General features: G+C 38.4%; 1 protein-coding gene across 2 annotated transcripts; it reads left to right on the top strand.

The window, feature by feature from the left end:
- The first annotated feature begins 1,298 nt into the window (after positions 1–1,298).
- Positions 1,299–14,526, top strand: vgll2a (vestigial-like family member 2a). 2 transcript variants are annotated; one of them, XM_085247859.1, is made up of 4 exons: positions 1,299–1,457; positions 3,091–3,328; positions 6,180–6,677; positions 8,685–14,526. In XM_085247859.1, exons 1-4 carry the CDS (start codon positions 1,380–1,382, stop codon positions 8,726–8,728), a joined length of 858 nt encoding a protein of 285 aa, XP_085103985.1. In that variant the 5' UTR covers positions 1,299–1,379; the 3' UTR covers positions 8,729–14,526. The 2 variants fall into 2 exon arrangements, with proteins under 2 accessions (XP_085103985.1, XP_085103984.1); XM_085247858.1 differs by having other exon boundaries at positions 8,911–14,526.
- Positions 14,527–16,139: the final 1,613 nt, after the last annotated feature.

Below are 16,139 nucleotides of genomic sequence, written 5' to 3' on the forward strand. Positions count from 1 at the left end.
TATTATTGTGTTATATTGTAGCTTTAAAAAAAGACTCTTGCAGTGTAATTATATTACTAATTTTGTCCTGACATTGGCTTTGTAGATGTTAAATACACCAGATTAAATTAAAACCTGGTGAAGCTGCGTGTTACAGTAAGTCTATGAATTATGACTTTTTCTATTTTCTTTCATGTAGATCACACACAAGTCTACATATTTATACACACTCACACTGACATACCACCATACCGGGAACAAACTATCTGACCTTTGACCTCCAGAATTTGGGCAGCCGTTGAGGGATTGGGGAAGTTCATAGCTTTACATTCCACTCATTGGTTGGTTTCATTTGTTTACTCATTCAATTAGCAGGAAGCAGCAGTTGTTACATTCTCAACTGTGACTTCAACCACGAGGAAAACTTCAGCTGGGAGCAATGACAGCAGCTCTGCACCATCATACTCACCATAAAGTCTTACTGATGGAAGTTAACATAACCGACTTGTCAGCATAGTCTTTGTTTAACCCAGTATCACTGGGTATTACACAAATTTTTAATTTTGGGAAATATCATTTTCAAAAATCATGGTACTTATTATCCAACGCACAAAAGCAGAAACCTAATTTCCCATGTTTAAGAGAAAAAACTAAATAAAACCAAAACTTACAACTTGATATGGTGTTGATTATTGATTAGCATATTATTATTGTTAATAATGAAAATAAGAATAAAGACAAGTTACCAGGTAACCTGGTGCCACATAGGTTCCCCACAGACCCACCCCCAGTGTCTGGGTAAAAATACACCGCTCAAACACAGCATTAAAAGCCACATGTCTCCGTAAAGTGTCAGCCCATCGGGACACGGGACCTCTGAGGTCATCCTGTGGTGTATGGCAGAGTTACAGCAGGTCCTTTGGATCCTGCGTTTTAAAGTCTCACTTGGAAATTGGAAATAATGAAGGAAGGAGTTTTGTAAAAAATTTCCACGACTATGATTACAGAGTTTTCATAGAGCACAGTATAATAGTATAATTATCAAAAGTATAAGTGAAGATTTTTTCATTTTTTCCAGCAGACGCCTGAGCTCCACGCTTCAGCGGTGTCCTTTGGTTTTCGGTAATTAGAAGCCCATTAAGGCGGAGGCGGAGCTCTGTGCTCGGATTGGTAGGAAGGAGGTGTCAGAATGGGTGTGTGGCGGGAGGAGGAGGAGGAGGGTTGGAAGCTGTAGGGGTTCCCTTCAGTGTGAGTCCAGTGCGTAAAGAGCGCAGAGCGGCTCAGCGGAGAGAGTCTGAGAGTGTGCCGCTTTCCACCACTTCCTGGATTACTGTTTCAGCTCCGTCCGACCATACACGCTCTATCAATGAAGCTTGGTTCTTATCCGTGATTTCTTCGCCATGAGCTGCCTGGATGTGATGTACCAAGTGTTTGGTCCTCAGCCTTATTTCAGCTCCTACAGCCCCTATCACCACCAGGTACGGAACACACAGACATAAAGTGTTTTATAAGACTTATGTCTTCACTTTAGGCTGCAAGCCACATGCAGAAACTTTATTTAAAGTCAATAAAACTTTATTACGCATAAATCCAAAAGATAAAGGCCATTAAAGCGCACAACCTAAACTTACAGCCCTTAAAAGCACTCTTTAAAAACAGCGCGCATTTAAAAATGTGTTAAACAGACAGTTAATCACCGCTTAGGATCTTATAAAAATGACTGTATCACTGCGCTACCTGCTGCAAGGCTCAAACTCGCTACACAAAACGTAAAGTGTAGAGAAGTTTCAAACTCAATTTTGCGTCAACAGTTTATGTTGTTTGCATTTATCTCACTGTTAAGTTACCTCATAGGTTATATATGTGGTATAGAGTCAATTGCAGTATTAGATAAACATTCTAATTTAACGTGGTCAAAAGTACAACTAAAATAAAATAATAATAAAAAAGATTTAATGAAGACTCATTTGCTTTACAATCTTTTATCTCTTTACTTGTTTTAAAATGTATTTATTTATTTATGTATTTATTTTCTTGCTTTAAAATATTTTTATGTGTGCTATTCAGACTGCAACAGACATTATTTGCTACTCGGGTTTTATCTTTAAGTGCAGTTGTTAAAGTAACATCAGTAAGTTTAAAGTAATATTGTCACTTTTTGAAAGTATATCTCAGATTGTTTTCAGCTTAAATGTCCTTCATCTACTAACAAAACTTTTCATATTATATTTGCTTCTGTCAGTGGGACCTCTGAAGCCTGCAAGGGTCATAAGTTAGAGAGTGACTAGTTTTAAACAGGCTTTTCTAGACCTGTTAAAGAGCTTCTTTTTTTACTCTCAGTCAACATCTACACATATTTCGCATAGTGCTACAACTCACTTTGTCTGGTCTAAACAGCCTGGGGATGAGCCTGTTCCAGCTACACCACATGATTATAGTCTAGATTTTCAGTGCTTGCTAGACAGCAAATTCTAATCCTTTATTTTGTTTAGTCATTTAAACTGAATTTATCATATAACACAGTAATTATATATTCAATTCAATTCAATTGTATTTATATAGCACCAAATCACAACAAAAGTCGCCTCAAGGCGCTTCATAGATACAGAGAAAAACCCAACAATCATATGATGCCCTGATGTTACTTAAGTCGTTTACATATTGTTTTAACACTATTATTGATATATTTTTATTTATTTATTTGTAATTATCAGTTACTATGCACACATTTAATACATTATTATATTTTAAAACGACCATTTACTTCACATGTTGATAATATCAGCATGTTCCAGTTTATTCATTCATACCTGGAAGTATTAGCTGGTTTTTTGTTTTTTTTTTAAATGACCAAAAACTGCAAAAAACGTTATTTTTTAAATTTCAAAATTAATGCCAAATTTGTAAGTTATTATAAAGTTTAAGACAATGCAGTCTCAGACAAGCAGATGCTAACTGGGTTCCTTTATCTTCCTCTAAAACCTGCTGTGTCCTTATAGAAATATATTTTTGATGTCAAATGTCATGTCAATACAAAAAATTATATATGCATCAGAAGCATGAGTATATTGTTTTATTACAATCATATAAATATATCTGTGTCCTTTTTAGAAGTTGGCTTTGTATTCCAAAATGCAAGACCACCAGGACAGCGGCAGCCGGCTTGGCCCCCCGGCGATCAAAGAGGAGGACAAGGAGCTGCCGCCCGGTGCCGAGTACCTGAGTTCCCGCTGTGTCCTCTTCACTTACTTCCAGGGCGATATCAGTGCGGTGGTGGATGAACACTTCAGCCGAGCTCTCAGCCAGACGAGTGCATACCCCGCGTCGAGCAGCCACAAGGCCGTAAGAGGTGTGTAGTATTTCTTTTTGTATATATGTATGTATACATACACACACATATGTGTGTATTAGTGGATTATTTTGTCAGTATTTTGAGAATTGTAGGCAACATTTTTCAACATTTCACATTTCTACTCATGAAATGCCTTAATATTCTCAGGTTGTGTGGTGTGTGATCTTTTTTCTGATGTTGACATTGGCGGACTCAGCGTTGTGGCCCTTTTCCACTGGTGATACTTAAATATTCCTGCATATTTGCCACTTATTTCTTTTAGTGGAGTTTTATGCTGCTTTTCATTGTCTTTAAATATTAAAGTGATTGAGTAGAATCAATTATGCCCCAGGCATCTATTTACATGCACTGGTGTGATATTTTTAAATGTGTAATGCCAACTTTTTATAGTGTTTTTTTTTTTAGGAATTGTCCATGTGTATAGAAAGGATAATGGAAAGTTGTGTGTCACGTATGTCCCCAAACGTGTGTATGTCTTTAAAATAGTAGGATTGATTTTAATGCCACCTTTTGATGTGAACCATCACTAACAATGATGAAAGCTGCTATTTAACTTTAGTGGTAGAAAATTACAAGTGAAATAACTGATTGTATCTATTAAATATAGGAAACATACATATGATAAATACAAATAGTACGATAAGTAGGTATTCAATAAGTAGGCGTAATTCAGCCTGTTCTTGTGAATAAAAAGAAGAATTTAGTCTATAAAGAAACGCCTCTGAAACAGCTTTCAGATTATTTAGAGGGAGAGACGTGTTTCATATGCACCACAAGTGTGATAATGGTCCATTGTGCAAATATCTTAAAATGAAAACAGAAGTTTTACTGACTATTACAGTAAAATCACATAAATAGAATCATTTTTTATTAAAAAAAAACCCCATCATGCTCAACATAATTATATGTTGTGTCCTTCTAAGGGGGGAAAAAGTTTTTAATTGAGCCTTGACTTTGCATTTTCCGAGGAAAATTCAGTGGAATAATCCTGCTTCAACACTACCGTGACTTCATCAGAGTCAGAGGCCCAATTACAATCTGGCAGCTACACCCCCCTCCCTGCATGCTTTCAGTCCCTTTGCGCCTTTGCGTGGACGGTCCCCTACATTAAGTGCTATTCCAAACCAATTAGCCTTGAGTGGAAGTGGGTTATAAACCCACCAAAGCCAAAGCTGCACCAGTGCAGGCTTACTAACCACACTCTGTGAAGGAAATGAAATTGAAACGGAGCAGTTGTATTTTCCAATAAGTAATGGACCCGATCTTAATACATCCAGACACTCCAGATGCTGATTGCAAGTTCCTGTTTTGAGCTGAGAAAGGCGAGAACATCCCAGAGGTTGCCGCTACGATTCTACCATATCCATTAATTAAGCGATCCTTCAGCAGCCACAAGTGTGACTCTTCGTGGAGTTACACTTGTGACGGAGCGGGAGTGTGAAGGGGCCGGATTGGAATTGGACCAGAGAGCACAAAAACACAAAGCAAACTGATGATCAACCCACGCCTGATCTAATTGGTTTAGGATAGAATTCTCAGGAAGTAATAAATCCAAGGCGGGGGGGGGGGGGGGGGGGGTTGCCATAATTGGTGCCCAAGTGCAACGTCCCCAACAAAATAAGAGAAAGGAGACAATGCAGATAAAAATACTAAAATAATTCAGTGAATTTTAGTCCCAAAGGAAATATGAGAATGAAATAACTCAACTACACCTGAGCACTCATGTCTGAATTTGTATTTTTTATTGTGTAAACTATGGCAACGAAAAAGAGATGATAACAAAAACATATGACAATATGTTAAGAAATCCACATTGTGTTGCTGCCAGTTATCTGATTTGGAGTGATTTAAATATATGCAACAACAGGAATACCTTTACAGGGTCAGATTAAAGATGGTGAGAGCTACATATTTATCCAAAGATATAAATTCAGTGCACAATTAAAAGTATTTGCCAGGAATTTTCTCATTAATTTTTTTGTATATCGCTTTTAATGACATTACATCTATCACAGGTTTCGCTGAAGTGAAATCCTTTTTAGGGTCACGTTAACCGGTGATTCTTTCCATCAGCTAAAGAATTAAAAGAAACTGAATTGGTATCCCCATTAATATTCAGTTTTAGCTGTGTAAACATAAAGGGATGATAAAAGCCGACATAAAAGGATTCATTCCTTTATTATTTTTGAAATCTATGCTGAATTGAGTTGCTTTTCCTTTCTTCCCGTTTAGCAAACACTTTTTAAATCCAGCACATTTATGTAAGTTTTATTAGCAAAAAAATGACCGATTGTGAGTGAGGAAGGAATTTACATTGTCGTACCATTTTGTAACAAAACTTACTATCCTCAAGCCTCACAATTATTATTATTATTATTACTCAGCAGCGCTTGCTTTAAAATTGCATCGACTATTTTGCAGTCATTGATTATCTTGTACATAAAATATCAGAAAAATGTGAGAAATGACCATCACAAATACCACATTGCCAAGGACACAGCTTCAAATTACATTTTTAAACTGTCTAAAAAAACTAACTGATTCCACTTGCAGTGATATTAAAGAAAGAAAAGCATCAAAATTCACATTAAAGGAGCTGAAAAGACTGTATTTTATGCTTTTTTGCCTTAAAAAGATGATCAATAAGTTGCGATAAATTCAATACGCATACCATAAATTATGACGCTAAAAAAATGATCCTTGTTTCAAAACAACAGTCAAGAATGAACCTTCAACCACAATGTGTTAACATTATTCAAGCTACATACGTTTTAAAAGTCTAAATAAGTAGGTGTGTCATACTTATGAAATGAGTTTCCTTCATTAATGTGCATTTCTATCTTCACAGATGGATCCTTTCCTATGAGCCAGAGAAGTTTCCCTCCGTCTTTCTGGAACAGTTCCTACCAGCCGTCAGTCTCCTCCACACTGGGCAGCGCTCTGTCGGCTCCCCACACAGAGCTCTCCTTTCCAGGTGACCCTTACTCCTCTGCCTCCCTGCACAGCCACCTCCACCAGCCCAGCCCCGATGCCTGGCACCCATCCCACCACCACCACCATCACCACCATCACCCTTACTCGCTAGGAGGTGCTATAAGCACCCAGAGCTCAGCTTACCCACGTCCAGGTGTTCACGAGATGTACGGCACAGCGTTCGACCCACGCTACGGCTCGCTGCTGGTGCCGTCAGTGAGGTCGCACCACCGCCTGACGTCCGGCAGCTCGGTACCGGGGCCCAGTGGCTCTCCCTGTGACCTCGGGGGTAAAGGGGAATCGGGGACGGGGTCGACCTGGAGCGGTGCCTTCACGGGGGCAGGAACAGAGATTGGACTGAACATGGACACAGGTACTGCCAATTTTGAAGTCGATTTATTTTAGGATCTGCATAGAAAACTGCATCTTCTGTCCTTCAGGTAACAGAAAATTCAACTCAAGTGGGCACTTGAGCTAAAATAGACAGAAAAAAGAAGAAACAGCTGGATGATGAACAGGAGGATCTCTCCTCATCAGAATTGCAACAACTGTCATATGCACTAAACAAATAGAACTAACAAAAGGCTGAACTGCAGCACACACATTCTGCACAGTTATGACAAAATGACTTTTACACCAGCTTTTTAGTCAGCAGCCTATTTTTAGTAAAACAGTGATAAAACAATGATGAGCTTTGTGCTTGGGGAAGAGAGGCCCAGCAATTCAACAACCAAGTTTAATCAAAAATCTAAAATATTTTTGTTTGAGTAGAACCGCTTTCTTTGTAAAATAGTTCCGAACCAAGCACTGGAAGGTAAATTTTGCAATAAAAAAACCCTCAATTTAATTTTTGGATATCTTCTTGTCATCGCATAAGTTAAAAATAATCTTTTAACATGCAAAATTTAACATTTTTAGATAGCTAAAGTTATTTGAATCCTATTTAAGGCCTCAGCTTTCAGATTAAGATGTATTATGCTTTCTCTATTAATGCTCTCTAAGCTTTTGTTATGAAACAATGCAAACTTCATGAATGGTTAGAGAAGAAAAACGAATTAATGGCAGAATCCTGCAGTGGATAAGGTTTAGTCTGCTTGCTTTGCCTCAGGGGTCGATGGCCAGTATTTTGGTGAGTTGTGATGAGGCCCTCAAATTGCATGTCGGCTGGTCATTGTTTACTTAAAATGTTAGCTTAAATAAAGAGAGACCTGTTATGTTTTTCTTTATTGACTGTCATAGATATTTTTGTCAGTATATGAGCCAAAAGCTCAGGTTTAATACTGCTAAACACTTGATTTTTGAAAGTTCTTCCTAGTTTTAGGAATGAGTGTGGATATCCAAAAGAAATCCTAAAAGAAAGTTGGCTTAATCTGCTTGTGTAAATCATCCAAAACTACTCTAGTACTGAGTAATAATAGGACTGAGAACTCCTCGGATATCAAAGATCTCAGAAAGAGCACGACCTTTAATTGGAAATTGAGATAAAAATGTTTTCCCACACTAAGAGATTCAAAGCAAACACAGAAGAATAATTGTTTTATATTGATTTGTTGTTGTGAGGTTAGAACAGAACAGTCTTAATACAAATTGCAGACTGGATTGATTTAAATGCTGCGTCGCATTCTTCTCATTGGATTCGTTCACATTGTTAATTAGTATTGGTGAAAGACACCGAGAACAGACGTATCTGTGAAGTGTCAGTTACTGGATTTTTTTCTTTTAAATACTGTTTGAGAAGAATGAAAGGCTCGGGAAAACTGTGTAATGAGATGCAAGGTTAACTTGTTATGGGACTGAAGTAATTGAAACAAAATCAATCGAGCTTAAGATGTGAGCTTACACTTTGACTTCGAGTCGATGAAAACCACCCGTGAAAACCAGTAAGTGACATTCATATTGACACTGATATCAGTCTTTTAAATGGATTTTCTGCGGTCTATATTGACATGCTAAACCTTTGCTGCTTGTTTGTGCAGATGTTGAACTTGGTTTGTCAAAAAGCGCACTCATTTAGAAAACTAATTAATAAATGAGGCTGCTCTAGCATTCATTATAACCTTCTCTTTCTGTGTATCTCTCAATATCTAATTGGGGGGAAACAGCTTTAGTAACATACTGTGAAAAGCAGAATGAAATAACGTTCTGTTTCCCTGCCTGAGATCAACTTACACAAGTGGTTTAAACCAACAAACTGGCTGTCAATCAGCACCTTAACACCAGCTGTCAACTTTCTTTTCTGTTGCTGTCGCGCTTTCATCCCCCTCTGCCTCGGGCAGTTCCTTCTGCTTTTATCAACAGGGCATTTGCGCCTCGTTTTCTAATCTACCTTCTTTTCCTTCTCTGTCTTTTCTTTTCCTGCTTTTCTCTCCTTTTCTCTCAGGTCTGCCAGCACAGGATAAGAGCAAGGATTTGTACTGGTTTTAGAGACCACTGAGACCCCCCTCCCCCCTCTTCTTGTCTACTACTTTGGCTGTAGCCGCTTTCCTGCACTCCTGCTCTACTCTACTGCTGTTGTGGGATGACTGACAGATAAATTGACAGATAGACAAAAACAGTGAGGCAGCAGTTTCTTTTTCCTGCTGTAACGGCTTCTGGTTTACTTGCAGCTCTGTGTTACGGTGGACTGTGCAGCAGCAGTGCAGCCCTGCTGAGCTGAAGGGCAACAGTGTGGATACACAGCGAACATGGAAACAAAAGTGGACTCGCAGAGGGGAGAGAGAGAAAATATGATCTTGATGGATATGGACAAAGACAAGACTCTTTGTGCTTCTGTAACAGGCAGGGACAACATTCCTAAAGTGGAAAAAGTCTTTGGACAGACGGACAGAGACACATGTGCTGTCGGACTCCAAAGACTAGCGCCTGAAAGGACTTGGCAGGACTTGCCTCACTGGGGCAACTGGGCTCAGACACTAGGAGTGTGTTATGGCTGGAGGAAAGGCCACGCTGGTGTCACGGAGGCAGCACAGCAAGATTTTGGCTGAGAGCGAAGGGAGGAGGACAAACTTTTTGGGTATACATGGACTAATGTTTCATCCGGCACAGCACAGTACACATTAAATGTAACCTGAATGAATGAATTTAAACTGATATCAAAAGATATTTAAGCCATGATTACAGCTTCAAACCTTAGAAATTTAAAGAGGCATATTTTTCCTGGCTTGTAGCGCTAAATATCCATCTTAACTGTTTTGATGTGAGATGCCCAGTTTTTTATACATAAGCTGCCTTCTCCTAAAATTGCACTAAGTGACAATGTGGTGTTTAAAGTGGCAGACATAGCAGCAGTACGTCATTCCAGAAAAAATGAGCACACCATATTTTTTTTAAATCCACCATCTAGAACTATTTCCTCTCTACCAAATTCAGGCCCTGTCTTTCAATGTGCCACATGGAAACTATGTTCAGCAGGTGTAGCTTGGCACGAAAAAAGCAAAACAAAACAGGCTTCTGGGTCATGATTTGTAGAAGGAGACACAATTGCAGTTTTTTAAAAATATCCACATTATTGGTGCTTTGAACACCACAAGATGAATGCTGTGTAGTTCCACTGAATTCAAGAGAAAGGCAGCTAGTATCTCCAAAACTGGGAAAATATGGGAAAATGTGTGAGGTTCCTTTAAGTGTGCTCATACATTTTAAAGATGAAGCAAACTGTTGTCTCATATGGCACTGTGCAAAGTTAGGGCTCAGTAACACAGACCTGAATATCAATCAGTAACCCACTCAACCTCTAGTCGTGAGGGACAAATGTGGATTCGTTGAGCCATTGGTGAATGGTTGCTTGTGGTTGGTGGCCACCACCAGGTAAATCGTTGCCCGGAGATGCTGACTCATCTGCAAAGACTTGCCATTCACTCGCCAGGATGTTGTGAAACTTAATAGTGTGAAGCTGGAACTGCCTTCAAAGTAAAAGTGACTTACTGCTGAAACCAACTCAGTTTAAAGTGCACAGTTTTTACTTTAAGGGCCAAAGGTCTCCATTTCAAATTTGCATCGCAGTTTTGACAGTTTCACTTTGCTTTTTGAGTAGTTGGCGAATGTTAACAGACAATTCAGCATGACTGAGGAGCTCTGCTTTTGACTGAAGCAATCGCAAGGAAGTTTTTAGTGCTGCACTGTATATCTCCATGTAACCATTTTGACATTACCAACCTCAAAAAAACAGCTTTCAGTCAAAATGCACACTTCAGCATAGCTAACCCGATGTCACCGCTTGGCGTCTAGGCCTGTGTCACTGAGGATTTAATATATATGACAATACCACAACAAAGATGTTGGAAAACAAATCAATATCTTTACAAAATGTTTTGTTTTTCTTTACATTTTTGATGGTTAATAACTGCAGATGGCTATGATTAACAGGATAGGAATGCAGACTTTGTTGCCTTTGAGTGTAGCAGATACACAGGCTGTTAGCTCAGTAAGCATAGATTTGATGATTCCAAAACATCTCAAGTGCATTTGGTTTAAAATTTAAAATGTTTTCATCAAGGTTACTGCAGGAGCATTACATGTTGCATTACGTGCTGAAATTATTACACCAATTATACTGCACCGTTTTGCTGCCTTTCTGTTTTATTTGTGTTTATACTGAAAATCTCAAGGTTCAGGAACTTGTGATGTTTAAAAATCACAAGTTCCTGTTTTCTTGGCATATTGAGCACATTGTTGGCCCTGACAGAAAAACCTCTTCCACCAACATGTGATGTAAAGGTCTCTAAACATTTTATTTGTAGTCCAAATTGAATCACACTTTAGGATAAATATCACACTTTTCAAACTTCACCAAATCAGTGCTTGCTTGAAAACGCTGCCAACTGCTTCTTCTTGGTCATAACCCAAACAAAAATAACCCAAAATACACTATTAAAGGGGACCTGTTATTGCTTTCTTTACTATTTTTGGTCATTCACAATAACTCACACATTTTTTTCTTTATGTTTTGCATGGAAAATTGGAAATAGGATCAGTATAGTGGAGCATGTGCAAACACAAATGCAAAGTTTGGCCATTATGAAACAGCTTGAAAGTCAATATTTGGTATGACCACCTTAATTTTGTTTAAGACAGTGCACATCATGGCAGGAGATTTAAATTGTTGAGCTAGTAGGTCTTTGGGAATCACCTTGTTGGTGCAAAAATATGATTTTATTCCTTTTAAACTGTTATCTTTGGTGGTGTTTTTCATAGATTCAGCTATAGGAATGTGCTTATGCAGCAGCTTGCTACTAGCAAAGTGCCTACTGTAGATATACAATTTAAAACTGGTTCTTTGCTAGGTTGTTACTGTAGACACAACAGTGGTTAATGCTTTGAGTTAGGTGCCTTTTTATACTTGAACGATTTAAGGGTTCTCTGAAAATGGTCAGGTACAAGGACTGGACTAAAAATGAAAGAAAAAGCAGGAAAATGGCCAAAGAAAACAGTGATTCATGCAAAGCTACTCTGGTAGAGTCCAAGAATGAAAGTTCTGAGCTGTAAATAAGCATGATAGGTTCCCTTTACACAACGATAACTCATGTCACAGAAAATATACTGTGACATGGCGATACATTTACAGGTTAACTGAGACATTTGGTGTTGGTTGAAAAACCACTTAAAGTGGATTAAAGCATGTTGCCATGGTATATATTTAATGTAAAACTACTTGATGGGTCGAACTGCATAACCAGAGCCTTTTACCTACCGCTGATAGACTAGGAGGGACATTTCTACGACAGCAGCAGATTGACCTCTAAACTTCACTGCAGAGCGGACTGTGCTTACCTCTTTGTTATGAGCGTTTTATGAAACTGTATGGCTGTGTCAGCAAAAGAAATGTGAACTTCACACGAATGGCTGCTGAGTGAGAGAGAAAGAGTGGAGAAGTCTTTCAGATGAATGAGGAGAACGTCGGCTATTTGAGGCCACTTGACTCTTTCTCTCCCTCCTCTCATGCAGCTGTCATCGACAACTGCTCTTCAACTCAGCGAACACACACATGGACGCACACTGTCCTACTGTGCAGTGTCCGAGCCAGGCCCAGGGACTCGATAAAGGGAGCATTTAGTGTGAGCAGAGTCCCGCCCTACTGGGACAACTGGTGCGATGTAAGTAGAGGGAGCAGAGGACGAACACACAACTGTCAAAAGTAATTTGTGAGCTTGGATGTATGTACAGGCATGTGTCTATTTCTATACTTACAAGGGTCACAATATCCAGCCAGCCTAAAAACTGACAACAATTCAGGCATCATTTTGTCGTTTGCACTCTGCTAATTGTAAGATGTGGATTATTCATAGGATTATACTAAAGGTTCAGGATAAATGGCATTATTTTATCTGGGTTTAAGTGAATTTGCTTACAGAAATACTGTGTGTGAGGCTGCAGCCTGATATAGCTTCTGTGTCCTGTCTTTGATTTTCATTGTCCAAATTACACACAAGACAATTTGCTTAAATGTAATGAACATGGCTTAGTAGTGAAGTCTGTTTCTGTCCTGCATGGTCCACGGGAAGTATCTGGTTACACTGGGAAGTGGATCAGAAAACTTGTTTTGAGCCTTCTCTTAAACAAACGCTAACAGAAACTTGGTGGCAGTCTCCTGAAAAGGTAAAGTTAGCAGTTGGTTAACAGCATAAATTTGTATAGTTAACCGAAATTAAAACTGACCAAAGAATCATAAACCATTTCAGTGTAACCCCATCAAATGGATTACACTGAAAATAAGCTAATAAAATAAGCTGAAAGTAAGTTTAAAAAAGATTTCACATGTTTTTCCTTATTTTCTGTTATATATACATACAGTTAAAATTGGGAATGTTCACATTCACCAAGGCTGTGGTTCAAATAATGAGGTCAGCATGTGAACAAGTAATCCATGTGAGCCAAAATCTCAGGCTTCAGTTTCAGGCAGTTTTTTTCTTCTCCTGGTATGAGATCAAAAAGACTGGATATCGCTAATGTGGCCATCTGCTGTTAAACCTTTATGTTTAAAAGAAGCAGCAAAGAGGAAAAACAATAGATAAATTGGCTTGTTTCAGACAGAGGATCATCTGAGAGAGGATTGTTTCAAACTACAAAGCTTTTCTAGTAAAGTGCTTATGTTTCTCAGTCAGTGGCTCATTCATTAGCTTCTTGACTTCCAGCTGAATTTCTTCCACAATTATAGATGTTCAGCAGGGAAAGTTTTACGGGACACTTGCCACCTTGAATTCACTGATTCCTCCATGCAATTTGAAACCACCCCGGCCTCCTCATTATGTACTCTTGGCATTGTTGACTTAGCATGGTTCTCAAATTTTTCAGAGATGCCCTCCTTGAAAAGCTAAGAAACACTCCCCCTGTCTTCTCTCTCCAGCTGTGCAAATTTTATTGATAATCTACAACCACAGGGGCACAACAAATAAAAAAAATCATGTTAATTTGACCGCCAACATACTAATAACATAAAGTAAATATTTATTAAGGCAGGAGAAAGTTTGTCCCTGCTGATATCAAGCTAGATCACAGCGTTTTCCATCTGTCCAGCCACATTTGCTACTGTAGGTCCCGTCTAAATTCACTAAACAAATTTCCCACGTGTGGGACTAATAAAGGTTATCTTATCTTATCTTATCTTATTGTTTTGGATTTTTGTTTTTTAATAAACACAAAAGAACTTTTCTTGAATGTGCCACGCTTTTTTTTAACCAGCTGTTTTTGGCTATAATACTTCCTGGAGGAAGAATGCAGGTCTCAGACCTCTTGCAGCTTTACATCTTGTTTTGGCTGTGTTTTTATTAAAAACAGCAAAAAAAGGAGAAAAAAAAAGCATTTGTCAGGCCAGTAATGCATTTAAAACAAGTCCTTACAAGAATAGCAATGTGTTATTTTGCATCGTGTGTATCTGTGTACGTCTGAAGTGACCACCTCTGCAGCCATTTATGTGAAACTGTGAAATACTACTCTGTCATTTTGTAAAATACCGTTTTCCGGGTACATTCTGTAAATCAACAGCCACAGCATGCAGCAGTGTTCTCTGTGAATATATTGATATATGACCTGAAGTATTGTTTCTGTCAATCTTGCTCCAGTGTAAAGTCTTTGTTTGTATTTGCTTTCTGCCTGTAACTATAAAGTGACAGCTCTGTCAGGTTCAAAGATGTATTGGCTCTCTCCTCAGTGACTGCTGCTCTCTTATTTTCTTCAAGCAGTGAAATGCCAAAAAGGTTTGAACAGAGTTTACTGCTGAATAAATAAAGCACTGTTCAACATTAAAAAGCTTGCTTGTTGTTAGCTGTCCACTCACATTATCTATTTACTGTTGAGACTACTTGTGAAGCTTCTGTCTGTCTGTCTATCTATCTATCTATCTATCTATCTATCTATCTATCTATCTATCTATCTATCTATCTATCTATCTATCTATCTATCTATCTATCTATCTATCTATCTATCTATCTATCTATCTATCTATCTATCTATCTATCTTATAAGCATCTCAAATAAGCAGTTTCCTCCATAACCCATGCACGAATTATTCTATATTCTATGCTCTCTTCCTTTTCTGTGTGTGCGTATGTAAAATATTTATTGCATTTTCTAACTTTTTTATTACAAACTGGTGTGAGATTGTGTTTCAACTGCCCCCACTCCCCAAAACGAAGACTTGGCCTGTACTCAAGGCTGCGGGTTTTATTCCCACTATCCACTGTATGTACTTCCCCCACTCTCCGTGTTTTCCTTTATGTTATTCCACTGACAATATCTGATAACACGAATTTCCTGGTTTTCTGCTTCTCTGCTTTGCTTTCATCGTTGCAAAAAGCAGAGACGAGATCTTTTTCTTTCCTTTTGGAGTTAATGTATGACAAACTCCAGCTTGCACTGGGGTGGTTTGCAGCTGAGTGTCACGTCCAAGGCCACGGTTCTCCACTGTGAAAGAGTGGAAAGTGTAGTAAAATTTACACCACTAAATATGAGAATTATAATCCTGAAAATTCTACATTTTTACTATTATTTTCTATTAGAATTAAAACCGAGAGGTTTGTAAACCTATTGGAGGCTTTATTAGTTTTATCCACTTAAACCTTTTTATTATCTACGTTTTTGATTCTCATATTCCACAAAGACCCTCCCAGCTCTGCTTCTGAAACGCTGGCATTCACTGCCTGGTTAGTGTTAAGGTTGGCCACTCATTGTCAGAGTAAGGGTGAATATTGTGGAAATACAAACGAGTGGCAGGACGGAAATAAGCGTCATGTCAGCAAAATCATCAATATGAATATTTTACTACAAATATTTAACCTTTGGGAATTTTATTTACTAAAGAGAAAATCGATTAATTTTGGACCCTGTTATGTTTAGAATATTTTCTTTGACTTGGGATCATGGATTTACTGAGAGCCGGATACAGTGATGCAGGGATTAGATTGTTGTAGCCCAAGTGGGAATTGAATTTAGTGAAATTTAATTGGAGGGGATACTTTTGGATAGATGTAGTGCCCATTTCCAATGTAATGGATGATTAAACGACTAAAAAGTGATTAAAACTGAACATCTGAAAAAACAACTCTTCTGGTTTTTCAGGACGGTAAAGAGAAAGCTCGTCTTTTAATGTTGTGACTGTCGACCAAAAAATCTGATTCAAATTCCTCGCAGTGCTCCTAACCTGACTGACCTGATTGCGCCCAGTTGATAAAAGCCATTCAGTGAAGTAAGCAATGTTTGTGTTGCTTTTCTGAAACTCCAGTTGCCCTTGCAGCCTAAATGACTGGTCATCCATCTGGCCCTGATGATTTCCTGTGTGACAATACATACATACAAAAACTGCTCCCTAAATGCACTCACTCAGCTTTCAATCATCCAGAAG

The sequence above is a fragment of the Mchenga conophoros genome, linkage group LG15, assembly GCF_057382185.1.
Source record: "Mchenga conophoros isolate Kocher_MC1m ecotype Shallow Benthic linkage group LG15, M_conophoros_male_GT1.1, whole genome shotgun sequence".
Classification (NCBI taxonomy): domain Eukaryota; kingdom Metazoa; phylum Chordata; class Actinopteri; order Cichliformes; family Cichlidae; genus Mchenga; species Mchenga conophoros.

Bases quoted from the DNA above. Each gene is read 5' to 3' on its own strand.
- vgll2a (XM_085247858.1), top strand. From the start codon at position 1,380: ATGAGCTGCCTGGATGTGATGTACCAAGTGTTTGGTCCTCAGCCTTAT. The intron at 3,329-6,179 runs GTGTGTAGTATT...CTATCTTCACAG, and splicing joins CAGCCACAAGGCCGTAAGAG to ATGGATCCTTTCCTATGAGC. The intron at 6,678-8,910 runs GTACTGCCAATT...GTTTACTTGCAG, and splicing joins TGGACTGAACATGGACACAG to CTCTGTGTTACGGTGGACTG.